General features: G+C 40.8%; 1 protein-coding gene across 1 annotated transcript in view; it reads left to right on the forward strand.

The window, feature by feature from the left end:
- gpr4 (G protein-coupled receptor 4) overlaps positions 1-25,842 on the forward strand; it is a 52,744-nt gene that overhangs the window by 21,419 nt on the left and 5,483 nt on the right. The window contains exon 2 of the mRNA XM_004569594.3: positions 24,277-24,972. Coding sequence (XP_004569651.2) covers positions 24,838-24,972 — 135 coding nt within the window. The 5' untranslated portion in view covers positions 24,277-24,837. The remainder of the gene's footprint in view (positions 1-24,276; positions 24,973-25,842) is intronic.

A 25,842-nucleotide genomic window follows, 5' to 3' on the forward strand; every position in this document is an offset into this window, starting at 1 on the left:
ATATTTAACTCTACTTAACAGTGTTTAACAGAAATATTGACTTGAACTTTGGTCCTTCTTGTTGTAATTATAATCAGAGCTGGACAATACTTACATTTTTTTCTCAGTTGAAACCGGAAACAAAGAGTGGTCTCTTGAGTTTAAGTCCACAGTTCTGTCAATTTGTCAACCCGTTCAGGCTCCTTCCTATGTGGACTGTGGCTGTGTAACATCAACTGTGTTCCCTCTTCACTTGTGTCTTAATTACAATGGAATTAATTGTCAAGTTTATGGTAAACAAGGACCCAAATACAAAACTCACAAGCAAGCATCAAATAAGAATAGACCGTTATTCTAGGTGAGGTAGGAATAATTCAGAAAGCAGAAGAAAACCGTGAAAACAGAAGCCACACCGCAGATAACAACACGAGCATAGGAAACATCAGTGGGCAACAGTGTGATGTGACAACCAACAGAACAAACTAAACGTATAAACACACACAGAGCTAATCGGGGAAGGTGAACGCACAGGTGCAGAACAGTCGAGGAAACAAGACTAAAGGAAAAGTCAAACTAAATACAGAAACAAGTCACAAAACTAACAAAATTAAACAGGTAACAAAACCAGGACCCCTAATGCAAAATACAAGGAACACGAGGGAAGCAGAAAACTACATCTAGAAAATTTAAACATTAAACTGAGAGTATAATCAAGACGAAATTAACAAAATACAAAATAAAGAAAACTCAACGCACCATAATCCAGCAGCCAAAATACTGGAGAGATACAAGATGAAAAAAGATAAACAATAAACTGTTAACCAAATATAAATCTGTCAACATAAAGGTGAAAACTGAACAAAAGGCAAGAATCAAACTAAATTTAATAAAAAAGAAACTGAACTCCAGGATGATAAAACTAATTATGGGTTCACTCATGTTCACTCTAGCCTCTGATGGGTGTTTGTTTTTTTAATGTTTTTTTTTTTTAGTAGAAAACTCTATGTAACTGCAACATTTTCAAGTTTTCCACCCATTCTGAACTGGTTCCACGTGGCCGAGCAGATGTATGTGTGCATGCTGCAAGCCAACCGTGTGACTATCACAGGAACATCTTTCTATCAGCCCCGAGGCAAGCTGCCTGTGAAAGGAAGCAAACAGAACCCACACAAACTGATGGGAGATATTTAAGGACTGTCTTAAACTTAAGTTAGTTTTCTGCAGTTCCTCCTGTTTTCTGGCAGTTTTCTTCCACGCATGTTCTCAGTCAGCCGCTTCCACAACTCCCTTCATGCCCCCCAAAGACTGTTTTTCTACTCATGCCCTTGTTTTTGGAGAGATAAGCACCGTGCTTTTTAGATACATGCTTAATCACTTTGTGCACAGATTTTGCCTGTTTTACAATTTGAAAAATTAAGGAGAAGACATTGAATTCAATTTTTCAGGCAAAACTTTTAGTTTTCACTACCTGTCAGGTGCCGTGCTGGATCAAAATGTGCATTTGACTCCTACTATCATGCATTGTGTAACTGTGCTTCACAGAAACTGAGTTGCAGCCCATTTGTAGAAGCATCACTGGAACAGAGCCAAATGGCACCTCTTTCAAAGCATGATTTAATGCGACAACAAAAGACAGTAACAGTTCCACAATGGATTGCTATTGTATGTGTTTATTAGTGGGTAAAGTTTTCTTTTGCAGTAATGGCGCTTAAGGGAATTACAATAGGAAGCCATCCAGGCAGTGTAAAGTCCCATAAGCCCTGCAGGAAGACAATAAAATATTTCAGCCATCTGGAGGCTGCTGAGCCTGAATGAACAGTTACACTGTGGTTTCACCAACTGGAGCAGAACTCAACCACTGACACTATTTTCTATGAGCTTTTCTTTGTCTCTTTCTGTGGTTTTGGGCGTAATTTCTCACCTGTTTTTGCTGTGACCGTCAGATAAAGATATTACTAAATTTCACTTGAAAGATAAAGCAGCGAAAAAAATGATGAGCCAAATGATCAGTTTGTAAATAATCACGAAAACACAATTTATTTGTTAGTGTCCATGGACATTTTTTCCTTTTTTTGTGACATTTAGCACGAGTTTGAAACATAGGAAGCACATTCCTGCAGCACGTATGTTGTGAAGACACTAAAGCAGGATGTGTAACTAAAGGACTTGTGGTCTCTCTAGAGTGGCCAGCTAAAGAGTCACAAATAACATGGGTGGAGGATTCATATCAAGGAATATGAAAAACAAACAAACAAATAACTCAGAAACACAAAACAGCAGATCAAAAGTTGTGTCCATTTCACAAATGACTAGGAATAGAAAAATCCAGAGATCCTTGAACTCAGCATGAGGTGGTCTCAGACTAGTTTCAAACAAACAGATCACTTTGTTTCTGGCGAGAATGCGACCCAACCTTGATCTGACACAACTACCATACGCAGCAAGTCTGAATTAAACACCTTCCTGTAAACAGGTATGCTTTGCATTCTCAGATGTGGCATAGCATAGACGTGCAGAGTACAGAGTAAAATTAATAAAATTGCCCAGACGTTGTCCAGCAGACCACAACACGGAAACTTCTTCTACTTCTTCTACTTTTTGTTGTTGCCTCCGCCTCAGACACATCTGGCCAACAAGCAAGCAGAATGTTCTCTCGTGGTTTGTAGTGACACTATGTGGTTAGCCTGAAGTTCACTGTGTGTGAAAGAAGCCACTGCCACAGAAAAAAAGCTACAAATTTACAAAGTCATCAACTGATGCAGCCCAGACGAAATGAACTACAGGTGTGAAAATACCCTTTAAATCTCAGGAAATTCATTGTGCGTTTACAGTTACAATGAAACTCGAGTCATTTGTAAGATGTCTCAGTTTGCTCTCATTCTCTTTCACCAGAAAGGTTATTTTCAGTGTCTGTGATTGTCTGGGTATTCTTTTTCCTCACTTGGTTTCTTTCCTCGCAGCTGAAACATCACACTGAGATGTGCATTCATTTTTTGAATGATCACATTCCACAGGGAGGGGCACATTTCTTGGCTCACTGAGCATTCATTTACATGTAATCTGTGTGCCAAACATAGACACACGATGTGAAACTCAGTATTTCCTGTTTGTGCACATAACATTTTGTTTCCTTTTCCTCTGTCTTTCTTGTCACTTGTAAATAAAACTCGGATGCTTTATTGTTTTCTGTCTATAACAGAGGCTTAAAAGAAAAAAACTTCTCCATTTTGCCTCTCAGTCATCATTTTTCCTCTTGCCGCTTGATCTTTTTCCATTTTATGCTTCCCTCTCCTTCATCTCTCTTCTCCTCACTCGTCTTTTCGCCTTTTTTCATTCTCCCATTTTCTTATTACATCCTGCATTTGCGTCTTCTGCTTTGATTAATCATTTTTAAGCAGTGACTTCCTGTTTGCCTTCCTCTTTCTATTTGGAGCAAATATCCGTTTTCTGCATTTTTATCTTTGCATTGTTTTTAATTGAATAACGTGCTTTATTCAGAATTGTTTGGTTCATCTGAAAAGATCAGTTACTTCAGAGGGTCTAAAGATTATTGTAAAAAAATATCCTGGTAGTTTCCTTTTGCTGGATAAAGTGTAACCTGTCTCAGTTCATTCACATTATCTGTCACTAAATATGGAAGGAAGTAAATGATGATTAAGAAACCTGCTGTGGTAATTCCATACTAGCCTTGTTTGCACCATATGAAAACATTTGTCTAATAGCTAGGACGTATTAAGATGGAGGAGAGCAGATCCATTCCCAAGTGACCACACGTTAAATGTTTTCTATCCAGAAAACTGGTACTACATAACCTGCATCTCTTAGCCAGCAATTCAGAGTGGCTTGTGCTTGGAGCCACTTTCCAATGAGCCAAAACAGTGATGCACACGTCCTGCACTGTTGTCTGTGCTGTATATTGTGTACGTTTTATAGTGCAGAGAGTGGTCACTGCAGGCAAAGTTGGACAGATTGAAAGTTTGACTGCTATGTGCTGCAATGACTGTCTGGATGGCCAGTAGAAATGAAACATCCAGCCCAAAGCAGCCACTGACAGCAACAAGGAGCAAAAGCTAATATGTGTTCATTATTTAACTATATATTAGGGGTGCAATGATACACAAAATTCACAGTTCGGTTCGATACTTTGGTGTTTGATATTTTTTCGATACAAAAAAATGTTCATGGCTTTTTAATTTGTCATTTATTAAAATTATAAATATATATTTTAACTCAAAAGTACAGTTTTTAAATTTAATGTTGCTGAAACAACAAAATAATTGAAAAAAAATAAATCTATCTGATTGAGGAATCCCTCATCTTTGGAAAAGAGAGTTTATTACAGAGAAATGACTCTTTCCAAAATAAAAGCTATACTATACGCTTCTTCTGGGCTATATTCTCAGCAGCATATTAAACATATCAGGTCCCCATAAGGAGAATCCTGTGCTAACGACTGTCTAAATGACTCGGCTAAAGTTTGTAGCATGCGTGCTTGTTGTTTTTGTCTGCTTCCACTTGTCTTTGCACTAGGATGATGTCGGCGTAAATGTGCAGTCATATTCATTTTGTTCCCACTAGTGCTGTCAGTGTTAATCTCGTTAAAATGATGTTAACGCCACAACACGGCAAATCTCCGTTAACAAGTTACCGCGGATCGCCCCGTGCGTGGGGCCGGACGGCACATCCGACATACTGTTTTACTTTTGTCCATGACGCGCTTACCATCAGGGTCATGCTTCACATGAAAACCAAGATAGTTCCAAAGGCCAGATCTGAATGAGGGTGGGGGAGGTTCAATTTGCCATGTTGCAACAAGCTTAGCTTCTGTCTTGCTAGCTTGTGCTGCGCTCAGTGGATCTACACTCGACAGTGCAGCCTAGGCGGAGTAGTCGAACGCAGATCCACTGAGCTCTCAACACAGACAGCATCGTCAGAAGAAAAGTTGATAAAATAAATTAAAAATATTGTATTGTTCGATACATATGCGTACCGAACCGAAAGCACTGTATCGAACGGTTCAATATCGATACATGTATTGTTGCACCCCTAATATATATATATATATATATATATATATATATATATATATATATACTGAGGGGTTCAGGCCTATGCAGAACAGCAGTGGGGACAGAGCATCTCCTTGGTAGATCCCGCACTTGATGGTAACTTGTGCTATGGGCTTGGAGTTGGCCTCTAGTGTTGTACGCCACATCCCCATTGAGTTCCTGATGAAGGCTCTTAGGGTCCCATTGATCTTGTACAATTCTAGGCATTCCAGTATCCAGCTGTGGGGCATTGAGTCATAGGCCTTCTTGTAATCAATCCAGGCAGTGCACAGGTTGGTCAGTCTGGTCTTGCAGTCTCGGCTGATTGTTCTGTCTACCAGTAGCTGGTGTTTTGCACCTCTGGTATTCTTGCCAATTCCTTTCTGTGTCCCGCTCATGTATTGACCCATGTGCCTGTTCATCTTAGCCGATATGATGCCTGACAGGAGCTTCCATGTAGTACTGAGGCAGGTTATTGGTCGGTAGTTGGAGGGGACCGGTCCCTTCTTGGGGTCCTTGGAAGGTAGTCAGAACTGAGGGGATTGAACTACCAGAAGGCAACATTGCAGACATAGAGGACAGTTACAAGTACCTGGGGATCCCGCAGGCAAATGGGAACCATGAAGAGGCTGCTAGAAAGGCTGCAACCACCAAGTACCTGCAGAGGGTCAGGCAAGTCCTGAGGAGTCAGCTGAATGGTAAGAACAAGATCCGGGCCATCAACACATACGCCCTGCCCGTGATCAGGTACCCTGCTGGGGTAATAAGCTGGCCAAAGGAGGAGATAGAAGCCACTGACATAAAGACAAGAAAGCTCCTGACCATGCATGGAGGGTTTCACCCCAAGTCCAGCACCCTGAGGCTGTACGCTAAGCGGAAGGAAGGGGGCCGGGGACTGGTGAGTGTCAGCACCACAGTCCAGGATGAGACAACGAACATCCAAGAATACATTGGGAAGATGGCCCCAACTGACCGAGTGCTCAGTGAATACCTCAGGCAGCAGAAACCCAAGAAAGAGGAGGGAGACGAGGAACCATCATGGAAGGACAGGCCCCTGCACGGTATATACCACCGGCAGATAGAGGAGGTGGCTGATATCCAGAAATCCTACCAGTGGCTGGACAAAGCTGGACTGAAAGACAGCACAGAGGCACTAATCATGGCAGCACAAGAACAAGCTCTGAGTACAAGATCCATAGAGGCTGGGATCTATCACACCAGGCAAGACCCCAGGTGCAGGCTGTGTAAAGATGCCCCAGAGACAATCCAGCACATAACAGCAGGGTGCAAGATGCTAGCAGGCAAGGCATACATGGAACGCCATAACCAAGTGGCCGGCATAGTGTACAGGAACATCTGTGCCGAGTATAACCTGGAAGTCCCGAGGTCAAAATGGGAGATGCCCCCAAGGGTGGTGGAGAATGACCGAGCTAAGATCCTGTGGGACTTCCAGATACAGACGGACAAAATGGTGGTGGCTAACCAACCGGACATAGTGGTGGTAGACAAACAGAAGAAGACGGCCGTAGTGATCGATGTAGCGGTTCCCAATGACAGCAATATCAGGAAGAAGGAACACGAGAAGCTGGAGAAATACCAAGGGCTCAGAGAAGAGCTCGAGAGGATGTGGAGGGTGAAGGTAACGGTGGTCCCCGTGGTAATCGGAGCACTAGGTGCGGTGACTCCCAAGCTAGGCGAGTGGCTCCAGCAGATCCCGGGAACAACATCGGAGATCTCTGTCCAGAAGAGCGCAGTCCTGGGAACAGCTAAGATACTGCGCAGGACCCTCAAGCTCCCAGGCCTCTGGTAGAGGACCCGAGCTTGAAGGATAAACCGCCCGCAGGGGCGTGCTGGGTGTTTTATACCTAAACTCCATACCTAAATATTAAGAACAATCATATTAGGATAGGAATTTGTGTTGGTGTGTGGGATTGTAGCCTCACGTTTATATTTTGTTAACTGGCAACTATGAAACAATGCATTTCAGGTCATTTTACAAAGAAATGTGAAAGTAATTTAATAACTTTGTTATTAGTTAGTTCCCATGTCTATTGCCAGTCTGTGCAAATGTGAACAACTGTTCTGTGACGATATAACAGGGGACTCAACAAGTGGTTGTCAACTGTGGGTTTTCAATTATTTACAATTTCTATTATGTGGGTTACCAGTTATTTACAGTTAATTATCACAAATTGGCTGACCCCACACTCGACCCCTTTTTTTAAAAGACCACTTTGTTGCCACCGTCATGCAACAAAGTCCTTTTGAAGATGGCAACTAATTGTGAGTAGTCATAGATCTTCAAAGCGATCAAAGCAGTTACACTATTGCTGTGTTTCACGAACAAAATCCATTTCTCAATTTCTAAGCTTATGTTAATGCCAAGGTACTTGCCATATAAAAATTCCATGAATTTAATATGACTGAGTCTTTTTTTAAGATTCAGATTCCTTTATTGTCACACAGTTGATACATGACACATGCTGAACAAAAATGTACATAGAAAACAAGAAAATCATAATAATAACGGGACCATGTTTAAAAAGCCTGTAGTCCAACTGTCTGTTACACAGTAGTCGAATAAAATAAAAATAAAGATGGTATTGCACATGTATAGAACATGAAAAAAATAAAAACAATATATGAAAAAGAAAATCATTTTCAGAGATTAGAGGAAACAGAGTCATAAGACTGTATCCATCTTTTCATGTAGCAAATAATTTGCTCAAATCAGAAACTCTAACTCATCATCCCTTTACTGCTTGACAAGATGTCTGCACTTCTCAAAAATATCTCTTCTCTTGAAGGCTGAACTCCAGCGTCCTACAAAAGGACAACAAATACACAAAAAGAAACACAGGCAGTTCATCTTGACCCAGTCGCTGTGTCTGCACTAGCTGTCATGGCGCTGATAAGTCAAGATCTTCACAACAAACCTCCTCTGCTCTCTCTCCTCTCGTCCTGCTGTGCTTATTGTTGCGGGGTTCATGAGAGTGATGCCGGGACTTTCCCACCACACTTATGGGAGCTGACACTGAACTGTCCTCCCTTGTGTTTACAATTCATTATGACAATAAGACCCCTCTGGGACACCCGTCTCAAACTCAGACCCATGAGCTTGGAGATGCAGCCCAAGTGTCTTGTCTGATGCGGTTGGTAGTCCTGAGTGCTATAGCCTCGAATCTCATGAACAAAATGCCAACATGGAAGTCAGGTAGGTTTGCAAGATCAAAGAGGAAATATACAGAAAAGCGTTCCTGCAAGTAAACAAATTTGATTGGCAGTTCCATACATTTTAATGTCAAGCCAGTTTATTGTGTTCTGTTGCCTGGAGCTACTTCCATCAAAAGCCACAGAGATAATCACACATATCAAAAAGGACAGAGGCAGAAGATGACAGGCTATTTTCTAAGATAGGAACTACTCAGTAAATAGCTTTTAATAAATTGGAAGAAATGCAAAGCTTGAAAAAAATGATGCTATTGATTTTCATGCTGCCCTCGCAGCGTTTTCAGCAGAGCTAGACGTAAACCTACATGTCCTTGATCCCTGGTAAAGAACGCCAGGCTTTAAGCTAAATGACCACCTTCATTGGGGGCTCCATTGACGAGTATGTATATAGATGCATCAAGCTGGTTGTTTTTGTATTTTTGTTCCTTCTATTTGTCTCTGCTGTTTAAAATATAGGTAATGTGATTTATGAAAAATGCCATGAAGGCAGCAAGCTGAAATGCGATGGAACAAGTAATAGAGTTATTTTATATACTAGCAAATGTTTCTGGAGTTATAATCTTCAGACTATATCCAATCAGCTCTTAGCAAGTTTATTTGCATCATTTTTGGTAATAATCCTGTAAAAGCAAAGTTTCTGTAAATTAAAATAGAATGCAATGATTTGCAAATATTGTGAATCCATATGTTATATATAATAGAATATAGACCTTTTTTCACATGTCTGAACTGAGAAATTGCACCATTATAAGAAAAATATTAGCTCATTTTGAATTCAACAAAAGCAGGACTTTACAAAAAAGTTGGCATGGAGGAAGCAAAAGACTGGAAAAGTAAGCTGTCCCAAAAAGAAAGATTCAAAAACATTTGCAACTAATTTGGCGGATCAGCAACATGATTGGGCTTAAAAAGAAGTGCAGAGGTTCACCTGGAATTCTACAATTATACAAATTGTGGAAAAAATTCAAAGTAATGTTCTTCTACATAAACTATGACTATATTTGTGTTGTGAACACCATTAGTGTAACCAGTGTTGGTCAAGTTACTTGAAAAAAGTAATCAGTAACTAATTACTGATTACTCCCCCCAAAAAGTAATCCCGTTACTTTACTGATTACTTATTTTCAAAAGTAATTAATTACTTAGTTACTTAGTTACTTAGTTACTTTTTAAAAACACGATTTACAACCTGAAGAGGTGATAAAGTGATAGATCTTTCAGCCCAATTCTACTTTTTCTACATAATCCATCATACAAAATGTAATCAAATGGAAAAGTCTCTTTTTTTAACTTGTTTTATCAGTTTTAATCTTTTAACTTTATGCATCAAGCAAAACATTTAATTATATGCAACATTCTCTGACTTGAATAAATTAGTTTAACATTTAAACCTATTTTCTACACATTCCAGCACATAAAATAAAATATTTTTTGTGTTTTCACTCACTCTTTCAAACAGATGCAAGTAAAACACAGCAGAAAATAAATAAAGTCAAAGACTCAGCGGTCCTTTTGCTCTATTTTCACCTGTAAAGCAGGAGCAGGGTAGGCGGAGGGTTACCCTGGTGTAGGTGTGCTGCGGTCAGTTGAAGAATCCGCGTGAGTGTCTCTGTGAGTTTCCCATCACGTCGTAGCTACTCGGTGCTTGCTCGGAAGTTTAGGGGTTTTTTTCGCTGTAAAAAGAAGTTTTCTTCCCACGCACGATGGACGCTAATGTTTTTGTCACTTTTTATGGAATCAAACTCAAAGTAAGGTCAGTACTTCCACACTTTAAACGCTGCACGCTCATACTCTCTCCCGCACTCGATATATTATCCATTGTTGATCTGCACACAGCTGCTGTCACCAACGTCGCACTTGCTTACGTCACTGTCATGAGACATTCTCGCAAAAAAAATCACGGTTTTAGTAACGCAGTAACGCAGCGTTCCTACGGGAAAGTAACGGTAATCTAATTACCGATTTTGCAATAGTAATCCCTTACTTTACTCGTTACTTGAAAAAAGTAATCAGATTACAGTAACGCGTTACTTGTAACGCGTTACTGCCCATCTCTGAGTGTAACACAATGCAATTCAACAGAATCTTAGATTAACCATAGAACTGGACAAATCTCCTTCTTTAAACAGTTTCAATGAAGCATGAATATCTCCCTGAACGGGGACGTAACAATCAACAAGGATTGTTGGATCCATTGCAACACAATTCTGACTCCCAGTTGCAGCTGAGTGCAGAGTGCCCATTTACTACAATGCTTCAGGCAGTGTTTTAAACCTTTGGCTTTGTATGTAAAGGATCTCAATGATATGTTCACTGCAGCCACACAGTCAAGGCTGTAAGCGAGGAAGGCCCATCTGTCTGTCTGTCTGTCTGTCTGTCTGTCTCTCTCACCATTAAGAAAAACAGGACAAAGGTCCTGTGGGACTTTAAATTCCAGACAGACAAGCGGTTGTTGGTCTACCAACCAGATAAACTGGTTGTTGACAAGGAGCCGAAGACAGCAGTTGTGATAGATGTGGCAATTCCAGGAGGGTGTGTGTGTGTGTGTGTGTGTGTGTGTAGGTATGTGAGTGCGTGTGTGCGAGGATCTCTGGCTCTCTTCCACATTGTGTCTTTTGTCCCATCTTCCGCCCCCTCACCACCAACCAGTTGCAGTAGATTGGTGCCCCTCCCTGGTTCTGCAAGAGGTTTCTTCCTGTTAAAAGGGAGTTTTTCCTTCCTACTGTTACAAAGTGCTCGCTCAAAGGGGGCCATTAGATTGTCTCTGTCACTGTCGGGTCTTTATCTTAAAATAGAAAGTGCCTCGAGGTGACTGTTAACGTAGTTTAAAATTTTAAAAATATAAAAGAATGGAATTGAATTGTGTGGCCGTGTATGTCTTTGTGTGCTTGTGTGTCACCATGTGACATACCTGGACATACCTGGAGCTATACTGACTGAAACACCCTGACTCAGTCTGTTTATGTTGTAAGTGCAATTTAACATCAATCATTACTTATTTAACTCATATGATTAACTGAATAAAAATAGCAGCAGATAAAACTCCAATTACTGGTGATAGACTCTGCTCAAATTTCATTGGACGGACTGATACAATCAGTGAGGCATCCTGCCAGTAATGTAATAGATATTGTCCGGACTTACTCCATGTCTATAAACACTGGCTGTGTAGCCAATACAATAGCAGCAGCTGCAGGACGCCAGCATTGTTTACACCAGAGCTGGTCACTGCTATGCTCTCGGATGTGGTTTGGTGTTTTGTTTCGTTTTTTTGGTGTGTGCAAATTAAAATCAATAAAGCTACAAGTGTAAGACACACATAATTTAGTATTAGAAGTAGACGCTGTAGGATATATGTCACTACATGATAGACAGGATGTTTAAATATGTTTTGTGGAAAAAATATAAACTCAGTATTCTTTCCTTACATGAGCCTAATTACACCCAGCCTTTCAGTTCATGGTAAGCTAAGTAAGATAAGTTAATGTTGCCCTGCTAATAGTCATTACAAAACTGTCACTCGGTAAAGAGGTGGTTTAAAGTTTGGGAAGGAGGGGCTTTATTTCAATCTTCACAGTTCAGAATAAAAATATGGGTTTTAATGTATTTGGGAATTCAAATGGGTACCAGCCTTCCTCAAGTTTAACACAAGTTAAAACAAGTGTACATGAGACCGAATTAAGTGAGGATCAGGTCCTTAGAACTTGTTCTGCTAGTCTCCTATTGTGCTTTGTTACTTTATCCCAAGGGTGAGCTTAGCACATGAGGAGGGGGATGATGAGGGGGATGAAGGGAAAAACACATAGAAAAGCTTTATTAATATCACTAATATGATTGTTAATAATGTGTGTGTAGACATATTTGGAATGAGCATAAAGAAAAAAGGATGTGGGCCAGCCAGACTGTCAATATTCACTCCAAAATGTAAAAAATGTGCAAAATGTGTCTGCTCAGGACTAGGGATGGGTATCGTTTAGGTTTGATACCAGTGCCAAACCGGTACTTTTGAAACGGTGCTCGAATTGGCCCATATGGAAAAGATATATATAAATCTTATAAAGTTTGTATCTGTCTTGTGTGAAACTTGTATGAAAAGCATATAAGAGTGAAAACAGATATAAGATCCCTTGAAAAATTATATAATGAAACTTGTATGTTTTGGATACTTACTAAAACAATGTATGAAAGTAATGAGAAAGTGGCCACTTTCATGAGTAATCACATATAAGTTTTTACTATTTCTTTTCCATATGGGGGTGCTTAAAGAATGGAGAACACAAACTTTGTCAAAATCTTACGTACCACTGCTGTCACTGCGTTACAATACTATATAGAGTAAAGGTTTCTGCGTAGGATGGAAATGTGATGCTTTAGGAGTGGCTCATACAATCTAGTCTTTGTTTTTGTACAAAGCTTCTTGCAGTTCCCACTAGACCTTTAAAGTCCCCCTCAAATGTTCCCAAGATCTTGTTCTTTTATCCTTTAAAAAAATGCCTGAGAAGAATGAACTTCCTGTCTGAGTACCAGTGGAATAACATTTTCAATGATAAGTCTTCCCTGCTCGTGTAGGAATACTGCCATAGCAGGTAAGCCGTTTCAGTATCTTTGTACGAGATAAATGTCAGGTAAGCTTAGCGGTTGTTTGAATTGACAGGACCTGACAAAAAATGGAAGAGAACCCCAAATGATGTAAGTGAGAATAATACAATTCAACATATTTAAAATATATTACAAGGGATGAGTGAGGAAGCCAGAAGGAGAATGGGCATTGTGCCTACTTATGATGTGATTTAGATGGTCCGGGGACACTTGTATGTGACAAGTGACAACCTTCATTTTTTTTCAAATGATAATTTAAACATAACAGATAATTATAAATATAAAATGTAAAAAATAAATATAAAAAATGTCTGTACTGTACATGTTATAATAGTTGGTGGTGGGGTTGGGGTCTGTGTCCTCTCGTTTGATTCAGGAACTGTAATTTCTTGAAATTTCATAATCCTGGACGCTAAAAATCTACAAGGAATGAGCTCATCTTTCGTGGCGTTATCACGTTGAAGTGATAATACAGTGAGCATTTTACTCACAGTTAATGGGAAATACTAATAAATACAGTTTAACATCATCTGTGTCCCACAGAGCAGCGTGCAGACACACCATCAACAAGCTGCCCACACAACAGTGTAAGAATGTCTAAAATAAGAGTGACGATATTGAACTTGCTGAACTCTAGCTCTTCTAAAACTATCAAAAATGTTATAAATGTTGGGAAGTTGATGTCAGAAACATGGGAACATGGGTGGGCCTAAACCGAGAACAAGGGGCCACGGTGACTCTGCTGTCATCAGGTGTCCGGTTCTCTGTCACCACTTGGCTGCAGCCCAAGTTCTTTTCTTGTCCTTATTATTTGTCATTGAGCTCGAGTTTTTGAAAAGCCAGGGTGAGTGAAAGTATTTGGCAAATGCACCGTGAAATAAGAATTTTAGAGGGTGGTAAATCCAATTTCACCAAACAGTTAACTTCATTATCATAGATTGTAGCTGTGCTGTCAGTTTGTTAACAGTAACAACTGCAGCTTATGTCTGAGTCTTTCATGTAAAGTTCGCTTGAGAAATAATTAAGCAGTAAGCCATTAGAAATATTGACTGTGATTATCCTGAGTGCACGCGTTTCTCAGCAGTTCTGACTCTGTTGTTCACTAAGATGCTCTGGGATGTCTAGTGGTTAATTTCCTACTTCTCTCTCCATTTCCACTACATAACACGTCTCCAAAATAATACAAAGGGAGCTGTGGATTCTACCTGTTTTGTTTTTAATAACCAGTAAACTGAGTGTAAGTGTTCACCTAAATGTTATTCAGTATTCTTTAAGTTTGTTTTTATATTTAAAGACTTTATCATGGCTTCCTTCTTTCCTCAGCTAAACTAGACTGTTGAGATCATCACTGACACGTTCAGCGTGTCCAGTAATGATGATGAACCATCTGACTTTGTTTTATTTCATTTTATTGCCAGAACTGCAATTTGGCACATAACAAGGCTGCACTTCCACTGAACAAGTTAGCTGTGACTCCTGGCAACTCGTATCGTAATCGGATGTATTTATAACCCGACAGTGTGTACAGTAAAGACGGCATTTTTCACTCTGGTTTAAGAACAAGAAAACAAAGAAGGTGTGACAGCACGCTGATGCTGACCTTCACATATCACCGATACTGATGAGGGTTTGTGAAGAAGCTGAAAATAAAACACAGCTTTAAAGTATTATTCATATGAACTGTGCTAATAAGCTGGTGTAACACAAATTTAGCCTCCCCTGTGAACTTAGGGTGCTCGGTTTTTAACAAAATGAACAGGCCTCACAGGAAAACTGCTTGTACCTGCGGAAGATTGCCATTGTGTGGTTTAGATGATTTTTTATGAGCGTTTGTGTATGCATATGCGTGCATGCTTGTGTCCTGGAAGAGGCCAAGTTGTTTTGTGAAGTGTGCAAGGTGTTTCAGCACGGCTGATAGTGTTGCGTTACTGTCTTCCTGTTTCCGCTGTTTGACTGTCAACAGGAATGTTTGGCAAACAGCCACCTAGTGCCTCAGTACTGACCCACACACACACACTTTACATTCATCTTTTACATTCCTCCTAATCTAACACTATCCAAAACTCAGATCTACTTTGCATGCTTAAAGCAAAAACCTGTTTAATTGCAGTTCATTGTGGAAACAATTGTATGCATCCAGATTTCTTTTGCATAGCAGGATAATGATATTTTGTTACCACCGGTTATGATACACTTGGCAATGAGGCTTTGTTTTAACATTTTCAACTTGTTTCCAGATCTCAGATCTATTCTTAACAGCACTTTTACAAGTGAGAAGCGGAGCTCACATTCCAAAATCATCTTTGTTCTCAAGGTTAGATTTACAGTTCAGACAAAGTCACACACACGTGACTCCGACCTTTTCTCAGACACAGGTCAGGATCTTGTGTCTAGATGCTCCACTGTCTCGTATTACGGCGCAGACACTAGACTAAAGAAAGAATAAATAAAGGGTTATATTACTGCTGCTAACCATGGTGGAACAGTGGTTAGGACGATTGCCTCACAGCAAGAAGGACCCGAGTTCAATTCTTCTATCTGACTTATTTATAAGCCACTGTTCTCCCCGTGTTTGGGTCGATTCTCTCCGAGCACTCTGGCTTCCTCCCACAGTCCAAAGACATGCAGTTAGTGGGGTTAGGTTAATTGGAATCTAAGCTGCCCGGAGGTGTGAATGTGAGTGTGAATAGATGTCTGTCTCTATGCGTTGTCCCTGTGACAGACTGGCGACCTGTCCAGGCTGTACACTGCCTCTCGCCCTGTGGTAGCTGGGAAATGCTCCAACCCCCACGCATCCCTGAATTGGAAGAGAATGGATGGATAGATGAACTATTAACTAACCTAGACTTATCTTAAAGGCATGTTTTGCTCACCACACTTCATGCTTTGGAGCACAAATACAGATTTATAACCAACTTTTTTAAGTTTCCTGTTTAGGCTGAGATTAATGGGGGGGGGGGGGGGGGGGGTTCTGTTATGCAAAGATGAAAGTGTTTTAAAGATTTTCTGAAAAAATGACTTTGTGGCCATATTCTTTCTTTAATATGTTTACAAACCAAAATACAGAACAACCGATGGTCACATAAATATCAGTGTTAAGAAATACATACATACACCTTACCAGTAAAATAGCTACTGTAATATGAGATTATAAACACTGAACAACTGTATAAACATCATAGAAAATGAAATTAGACTGAAACGGATATTGAGGATTATAAAGAGAATTTGCTATTTTGTACATCTGAATGTATAATCAATATTACTGTATCATATCTAATGCACTCAGAATATCTTATAACAAAAGTAGCGTACTACAGGTTTTGCTGATGAGCTCACTATGTAGTCTTCTAACATAGAACATCCTACATAAGCAGTAGGAACATATTAATATATTATCTTATTAAGTGGTGACAAAGTACACTGATCACATGACTTCAACTCGCTGCTACTGACTTTATAATGATGTAAAAAGCTTTGACTTGTATGGGTGCGCTAAAGTATGAAAATAAAGTATGTTACATTTCATGTTATCCTGCTGAATGTTGCTTTGTGACATATTAAGAGTTGGTTACCTAGAGAAAAACCACAAACGCCAGAGGTGGCTACAACACAGGTGCACAATGAGAGGCACTTTGATTCGTTGCAGCATGTGGGGATGTGTCGTGGGGACTTAAATCTGTTTACTAAGGCACATTATGGGGACTTTTCTCCTTTATGGGGATAAAAAGCAAATCCTCATAAAGAGAAACAATAATATTTAAGCTGTAGACATGCTGAGGTTAGACTGAGGTTACATTTGGAGGGAAAATTAGTTTAGGCAATGACTAATTAAGGCGAAGGTTTGGAGTTAGTATCCTTGAAATGATTGAAAATCACAGTAATGTCCTTGTAAGTCTTGGGAACACGACATTGTAATTGTGCTGCTGCCAGTGCTGCCTTGACCTAATCTCCTCTGGCAGCAGATCAGACACTGCTGTGTTTTACTCTACTGCCCCAAACAGGTCGAAAGAGGCCTTCATTGTTCATACATGCACACACATTTCTAATTCCTTATTACTAATAAACCTGTTGAGCCTGTGGCCTCAAATCTTCTTTCACATAACATCTCTGCATAACTGTACCTTATGCAATATTTTTTCATAGGAATGTTAGGCGTTTTTAAAAATAAGTTTTTTTTAATACAACTGGGACTGCACAGAGAGCCTAACAGCAGGGAAGAAAAAGAAAGAAAGGGAAAATAAAGATGCTATCTGGATGAAAGAAAGCTGTATTTCTAGACCATGTGTAAAACTGAAATGAGAATTTATTAAAACTACAAAAAACTTTTGTTTGTTTTATTATTTATTTATCTCTACATTAACAGAAGCTACAAACAACTCACCCTCCCTCTGGTAATGACATCAAAGAATTTGTCTGAGAGGTATTTTTTTCAGTTTCTATATTTGCCAGCACTTATCATATCTATTTAAATGTGCACTGAACAGATAAACAGACACAGTGAGGTGAAGCTTCTTCCTAATCTGCAGATTTACATTTTAATAGGAATCCAAGTTTGGATGTTTATAAAAGCGACAGCGCCACACTTGGAAGGCTTTTGTTTAAGTTAAACAAGCCCATGTAAACTGGGAGCTCAGCCTTTACACTTAACTCCTATTCGAGTTATTGTTGCTTAACTATCAGCGCAGAGCAGTTATTTTCTGACCATTATTTTCTGACCTCTGGCATCAACACAGCATTCTTGCCCAGAAAACCACCGCTCACTGAATATTTTCCCCCTTTTCAGGCCAATCTCTGTAAATCCTACAGATGATCCCAGTGGCAAATCCCAGTAGATCAGCATTTTCTGAACCCTGTCTGACACTGGCAACCATGCCATCTTCAATGGGATTTTTGTGCAATTCATTGCTCACAATTTGTTGCATCCATTGCACAAGACGAGTGAAGAAAAGAGTGTAGGCAGGGTGGAGATAAGTGTCAGGGGTGATTTGTGACAGAAGGATCAGAAGGAGTGCTCGGGTTGAGTGGCTTGGAGACAAAGTTAGAGATTCGAGGTTGAAATGGAGGGAGGGATAGTGGATATACTGAAGGAAGGATGTTGAAGATGGAACTGAGAAGGTGGAAAACAGGAAGACCTCACAGAGGTTCATGGATGTAATGAAGGAGGACATGTAGAAGTTGCTAGGGGTACTGTGAAAGAAGATGTTAGATGTACGCATCCCCTTTCTTCATTGCAACAACATGGAATATATTTCTTGTGTTGTAAGAGACCATCTCATCGGACCTCTATTGTACTTGGGAACAACGTCAGCGTTGCCCTTTTACATAGTCCGGCTTCTGCCCTCATACTGCAATCAGCTTTGAGCAAGGAGATAACGCCACTGTTTCAACTGCGTTTGCTGGGCAACCATTGCACCACTGTGTTGCCTCCACGCTTGCATGCTATCAGTTTTTTAATCACATTGGTCGCTGATTGTGCAAGGTTTTTAAATGTTATCACCAAATGTGTATTAGTGAAACACTGTGAAAGTTGAATCATGCATCCCACATTTTGTGAACATTGCAAACAAAGAGGGACTCGCTCATTAAAACCAACCACGCACTATTAACGTTCAGGACCTATTCGAACATTTATGTTGACACTGTAAATTATGACATGAGCAGCAGCAATAGGACAATTAACTAGTTCAAAATCTTAAATCTAAAAGAATAAAACAGTGTTTGTCAATACGCTCTGTTGGTTAATGCAACATGTTCACAGTGACTGGAGATGAGTGTTGACTTTGCATCAGAAAGAAGAACTTCTGACTGCTGACAGGTGGCTTAAATGTGTGCATACATTTCTCAGAAAGCACATGCATGTGCATCACTCACATGGAAATGAAGCATGATAAATATCTGCAGCTGATATTACAAACCATAGTTGTGGTGACTGAGTGGAGAAAGATAACAGAACGGAGACGTGCTGGAAAATAAGCCCATGTCACTCTGGTTTATTTTACTTCTGTAAATAAGGACTGACAGCATGTCCGTGAGCAAGACTTGATCCTCCAGTTACTCCACTGTGGCTGCTGGACAGTCTTTATGTTACATTAACTTAGTTTCTTACCCTTTGATTCCATAGTTTGATTTGAGTACTAACCCTGCGCTCTGTGATGGGAGTTTAAGACGTGAAGGTTTTGTCACTGACATGTGGCCCTGCTGTTATCTAATGAGGAAGTGAAGTCTTTCATCTGTGCTCAGTGGGGACAGATGTGATCACAGTCCTTTGATTGTCGAGTGCTGTGAACTCAGCTGTGAAAGAGAGTCTTCAAGACAACGGCTCAGTGGGATCGCATCTAAACTGTCTTTCATATTATAAATATTCATCTTCAGGAATGCAAGGTAAAAAGTCTTTTAGTGTTGATGTTTTCTTTCTTCTTCATTTACACTTTTGCATTTCTTCTTGACTTTTTTCTTTTCTTTTTTGCACCCCCCAAACCTCTTCGTTTGTATTTCCTTCCTTTCTCGTCTTGCTTCTTTCCTCCTCATGTTTCTTTCCATTTATTGAAAATAAAAAAAACCCTCCCAGCTGGACAGGAGAGTCTTAGAGATTCTTTATTTATAATTAGACATCTAATATAATCACTGCAGGGCTTTGCTCTTCTATTGTAAGCCTGACACAATAGAATTTTAATAATTATCCAATACAGGTGTCCATTCCTATTCCCAGGGTGTCAAATATTGCCATTTTGTCACAGATACTGTATCTCACAGATATGCACAAGATGCCCTTCGGCACTGTTGCTGTAGGAGAAGTGTCATAGTGTTTCATCGAGACCCTTTGAGGTTAGATTTTAACACACCGGGAAATCTCAACAGTTGATAAAGTGCAATATATTTTCCTATCACTAGCTAAGAAGGTGAAAGGAAACAGCAATTAAAAGTCAAACTAACAGAACAAAGGGAGGCTCTCAAACAGGATGTTCTTCTAGTTGACAGTCTGGTAATTTATGCCACTTCCACCTTTCCTGCCTCCGTATGTCACTCGAGTGTTTGCTTTCTGGAATAGTACCATCACATCACCTTGTACATATTTCCGTGACACCAGCAGCTTCTGACCAAATGGTGCAATTTGCCAAAGAACGTAAAAACGGAATTACCTACGGAGGCCACAAAAGGTCACACATTTAGCTAATGCAAATGACCCGTCTACATACCTCGCGAGTTTACTGTTGTCATGGTAACGGCCGTGTATGTACCACCCGATGCTAATGCTAACTCTGCCATGGAGGAGCTGCACAAGACAATAAGCAACCAGCAGAACTCCCATCCAAACGCAGTGCACATTATAGCTGGGGACTTCAACCATGCTGATTTAAGGTCAGTATTCCCCAGATTTGAACAGCATATTAAATGTGCAACGAGGGGGAAAAACACATTGGATAAAGCCTACAGCAACATCCAAAAAGGCTACAGAGCAACCCCTCTACCACATCTAGGTTTGTCAGACCACATGTCCATGCTGTTGATCCCTGCATACACTCCCATTAGGAGAAGAGCCCCCCCAGTCACAAAAACTGTGAAAACCTGGCCAGAAGGTGCATCACATCAGCTGCAGGACTGTTTTGAAAACACGGACTGGAGCGTGTTCGAACATCAGGACCTTGAAGAGCACACAACATCAGTGCTCTCATATATTAACTTCTGTGTCAACAGTGTCACTGTGGACAAACATCTCCGGGTGTATTCCAACCAGAAACCCTGGATGACTAAAGAGGTCCAGGTCCTGCTGAAGCAACGTGACGCCGCTTTTAGATCCGGTGATGGTATGCAGTACAGTGCAGCCAGATCTCAGTTGAAAAGAGGCATCAGAGAGGCCAAGGCAGCGTACAAGAGAAGGATCGAAGACCACTTCACCACCAACAACTCACGACAGGTATGGCAGGGAGTTCAGCACTTAACCAACTACAAACCTGGCAATACCACGTTGACTGAGGGTAACGCGGAGCTTGCAGAGGAGCTGAACCACTTCTTCGCACGCTTTGAGGTGAAGGGACCAGAGGCAGCAGCAGCAAAAACATCGGACAGCAGCAGCCCAAGCCTCATAGTGCAGGAATATGAGGTGAGGCGCACACTGAGGGCAGTGAACCCCAGGAAGGCCACCGGACCAGATGGGGTAACCGCAAAGGTCCTAAAAGAGTGTGCAGACCAGCTGGCTGGGGTCTTCACTAAGATCTTCAACACTTCACTGTCCCAGTCCTGCATCCCGCCGTGCCTAAAGTCAGCCACAATTGTCCCACTGCCAAAGCGTACTAACATTAGCAGCCTCAACGACTACCGACCAGTTGCTCTAACACCTGTTATAATGAAGTGCTTTGAGAAACTGGTCCGACGTCACATCATGTCCTGCCTGCCACCCACACTCGACCCGCTCCAGTTTGCATACAGAGCTAACAGATCAACTGAAGATGCCATTGCTACAACGCTCCACACCACCATCTCTCACCTGGAAGTGCAGGGCCGTTACGCCAGGCTGCTCTTTGTTGACTTTAGCTCTGCTTTCAATACGATACTCCCGGACAGACTAATAGATAAACTGCTGGAAATTGGACTTCCTTCCACCACCTGCCGCTGGATCAGAGACTTCCTCTCAGACCGTGTACAGAGAGTTAGAGTGGGGCCTCATCTTTCCTCAGCCCTCAGCCTCAACACTGGCTCTCCACAAGGCTGTGTACTGAGTCCCCTACTGTACACTCTGTACACACATGACTGTGTTAGTTCCCACCCAGACAACACAGTCATCAAGTTTGCAGATGATACCACCGTGGTGGGGCTCATCTCAGGGGGAGATGAGACTGCATACAGAGCTGAAGTTCAGAGGCTGTCAGATTGGTGTGCAGACAACAACCTGGACCTCAATACCACCAAAACAAAAGAACTGGTAGTTGACTTCAGAAGGAGGAAGTCCGAGCTGCAGCCTGTCAGCATCAACGGGGAGTGCGTGGAAAGGGTCTCCAGTTTCAAGTTTCTGGGTGTGCACATAGACACAGACCTCCAATGGAGCTCTAACACCTCTGCGGTCTTAAAGAAGGCCCAACAGCGTCTCCACTTTCTGAGAATCCTCAGAAAAATGGACCTGAAGAAGGAGCTGCTGACCGTCTTCTACCGCTGCTCCATTGAAAGTGTGCTGACATATTGCATCGGTGTGTGGTTCTCCAGCTGCACCACAGCACACAGAAAGGCACTCCAGAGGGTCATCAACATGGCCCAAAAAATCATTGGACATCCTCTTCCCTCCCTGAAGGACCTGTACAGCACTCGCTGTCTCAAGAGGGCACGCAGCATCCTACGGGACTGCACACACCCAGGACACCGGGTGTTTAAGCTGCTGCCGTCTGGCAGGAGGTTCAGGCTGCTGAGGTCCCGAACAAATAGACTCAAGGACAGCTTTTACAACAGGGCAATAGCCCTGATCAATGTAAATAGCTGACCTGACTGGATACCTCCCTGGACTTTTTAGGGGGAGGTAACAATGTTTAAAACGATAACAATAATATTTATATTTATAACAAGGTGCAATAATAATTAATGTGCAATAATAACAGTGTGCAATACACATACACTTATTCTTCTTTTTTATACTAAGTTAATATACTGTGTTGTGTTGTTTGTTGCGTTGCGATGTGTCATATCGTGTCGTGTTGTGTTATATGTAGTGCCGACGTAGGACAGTTTTTCCAATTTCATTGTACTACTGTACTATGTATGACTGTGCAATGACAATAAAGAGTTATCTTATCTTATCTTATCTTATCAAAGTACAGTGGGTGTGCTCACAGCTACTGAGGAATGAACCAAAAAATGTGTTGCATAACTGGCACATCATCTCCTCTTCCTGTATCACCTATAGCTCATTTCCTTAAAATGCCAAGCTTTGTCTTTCACCGGGGTTACAGGGGTTAGTTTCTCTCTTATGGAATTAACAAAAATAGCAGAAAATATTAAAAACGAGCAGAAACATGAAACATTCATCTATCAGCTGACACACCTTTGACATTTTAGAACATAAAAAATGACAATTTACCACAAGAGTGATGAGTAATTATCTCTGCAACGAACGTGTGTGTTTGACAACAGATTAGGGCAGAGCTGTGGCCCAGTTGTGGTCACCTTATCAAAATCAATGTTTCCTAAACATAGCTTTTTTTAATCGTGTCACTGTGGAAATGTCCTAGCATAGCACTCTCCTGTGTTTGTATATATGACAGTAGCTGTCAGCTCAGTCCAGAATCATTGATCACTGAACTGGCATCTCTGAGGCCTCTTCCTGGATTTGCAACCGGGAAGTAAGCTCACTTGTTCAGCATGTCTGCCAGTTGCAGTCTCCCCTAATTATGAAGTATGGCATCATTTTTCAACACTGCTACCTCAGTAATGTTGAGGGATTTTTCAGCTGAAGTTCTGCGGTCTGGTCTCTTTCAGTACTGACTAATAGATTTCCATAAAATTTTCTGCGTATTTCCCCAAGTAAGAGTTTTGCACCAAACATTGAATTTGCATCCTTTGGATCCTTTGGAGCAGTGTGGTTCATAATGTTCAAAAATATATTTGATTAAAAAAATACATCAAAGTTATCCAATACGTGAAATATAGAAATTAAAGAGGTAATCAGCTTCTCGTCCTGCTCCTTCTGTCATTGTATGTGTTTGGGTGAAAATTCTGTCTCTCTCTGACTTTATGTTTGCATGTTATGCAAAAGCTTTGTGATTTACGGTTTGTCAGCATGTGCTGTGTTATTGTGCTGGGTAGTAGAGATTGACTGTTTCACATGCTTTGTCTTTTCTTGCACACACTTTTCTGAATGTTTGGAGCAGCAAAATTCAATATATTAGTAGACAAGTGCTTGTTGTGTTATATGAAGGGTGTGTTCATTCCACGCAGTTTTGAGTGGTCTGTTTTCACCAGGAGAAGGATCCCATTCAGTTCAAATATCCAAAGCAAATACCTGAAAATGCTTGTTGGAGTTTTCAGTTATTGCACATTAAAAATCTATGTAAAAGGCAAATAGATGCAAGACAAGACAGAATAAACTGTCTTTTGACCAGTACAACTCTGGGGAATGTAAATTTCTGCAAAATTATTTTAAATATTTTAAGTTTTAGTCACAGTTATTCCAAATTCATGCTTTCCCAAAATCCCCCAAATACCAAAACTGTCATCAAAATAGATATAAATGGTCCAAAAGATAAGACAGTACTGTAAGATGTACCACTTGTTTAAATGGCCTTGGATAAATGTTGGATAAATAGACCCCTATAAGTTTTTTTTTATATAGTTCTGTTTCAGTATTTATATTATTATGCAAAAACAAATAAAAAAAACATTTTCTAATTACAAATTATCTTAACTTATTGCTCTCTCTTTCTCTTTCTTGCAGATTTTCAGAACTTGCGAATAAACAGGTCCAGTCCACCGAAGCTGTGTAAAGTCATTCCTGCCTCACCGGCAGCATCTCTGAGGGGTTTTGTGTGTCATCAGGACCTTGAGACACAACGGCACACACAAAGTGATGCTCAGGCTCATCGCTCTCACGGTAGACCTGGCAGACCTCTAATCTCTAAAAGATTGATGAGGTCTTCTCCAGGCTCAGGAAGCCTGGCATGGCACTGATAAGGCAGCTTTCATTTCACCACATCATATAGCTCACTCCTTCCCTTCTTCACCTCTTATACTGGAGGACAAAGACCGGCCTGGAAGCGTGAAAGAGGATTATAACATGTCAAGTCAAGAGGACAGTGGTTTAAGAATAGGAGAGATTCCCTGGAAATAACACGTATGTTTTCCTCCATTGCCTCGTGTGGGACTGCTGAGCAGGACGTCAGAGTCATCATGTCACTGTCAAACTGCTGGAGCTGGAACATAGTGAAACTACAGAAGGGGAAAATGCAAAGCTGAGAGTAGCTGAACACACTTCGCACACCTGCAGATAGTCTGATACATGACAATGTGCAACATCACCTTCTGTAATGTGGATAGTAAGGTGGACCAGTTCTTTCAGCCCACACTCTACATCATAGTCATCGTTCTTGGGCTGCCGACTAACTGCATGGCCCTGTGGGCCGCCTACATGCAGGTGAGAGACACGTACCCACAGTTTTCCACCTCCAATGGCCTCAAATGTATCAGACTATCAGACAGTGGTTTCCAAATTGGGGTTAGAACCTGCCACTTTGATTTCACGAGACATTTTGGGAACAAATAGGTCTTATTTTGGGTCTTTTTTGTCTTCCAAGGAAATCTCCCTGCTAATCTTTCTGTTTATTTCCAAAGTGCATAGTAAAACAATCCAAGTGTTCATCCACTTTAGATGTCTGGCATACGTATAAGTCATTCAAATATCTTTTTTTTTTCTAGCCATAGTTCTTGGATTATGACAAATCCAGTAAGAAGAATCATCACAAAATCAAACTCTGGTGGTTTCTGGGGTTCCCTTTGTAGAAATCCAGAAACATTCCTATGACTGCACTAAAAACAAAACAGTTCACAAAAAGCAACACAGCACTGAGTGTAACTAAGGGTAACACACAATTGTGGTTAATGACGCTTGTCAATTACGTCGCATGTTCAACGTTGCCTGCCAGATACGGTCAAAAGAGCCTTTGGGATATTTTCTCACCAGCATCAAACTTGTACTGCGTTTCCCACAGACTGTCAGTTTGCTTTGGCAGCAAGAGGAAGGATTGTTAATGACTTTTATTCATAAAGCTCAGCAACTCGTGTTTTTCGGAAAGAGCCATCATTAAAGTAAGCAACATTTCATGTTACATTATTTGTCTTTCATGTCAGCATCAGGGCACATTTTTACGGTTCAGATGACCATAGGAGTGCTGGGTCAGGTGCATTATGGTCATTGTTGCTACCACGCTTTGCAGCATTAACCAGATCACCGGCTTCAATAATGATAGTACTCAAACTGAATACCAGTTATACCTAAATACTTTGT

Source organism: Maylandia zebra, linkage group LG14, assembly GCF_041146795.1.
Source record: "Maylandia zebra isolate NMK-2024a linkage group LG14, Mzebra_GT3a, whole genome shotgun sequence".
NCBI classification, from domain to species: domain Eukaryota; kingdom Metazoa; phylum Chordata; class Actinopteri; order Cichliformes; family Cichlidae; genus Maylandia; species Maylandia zebra.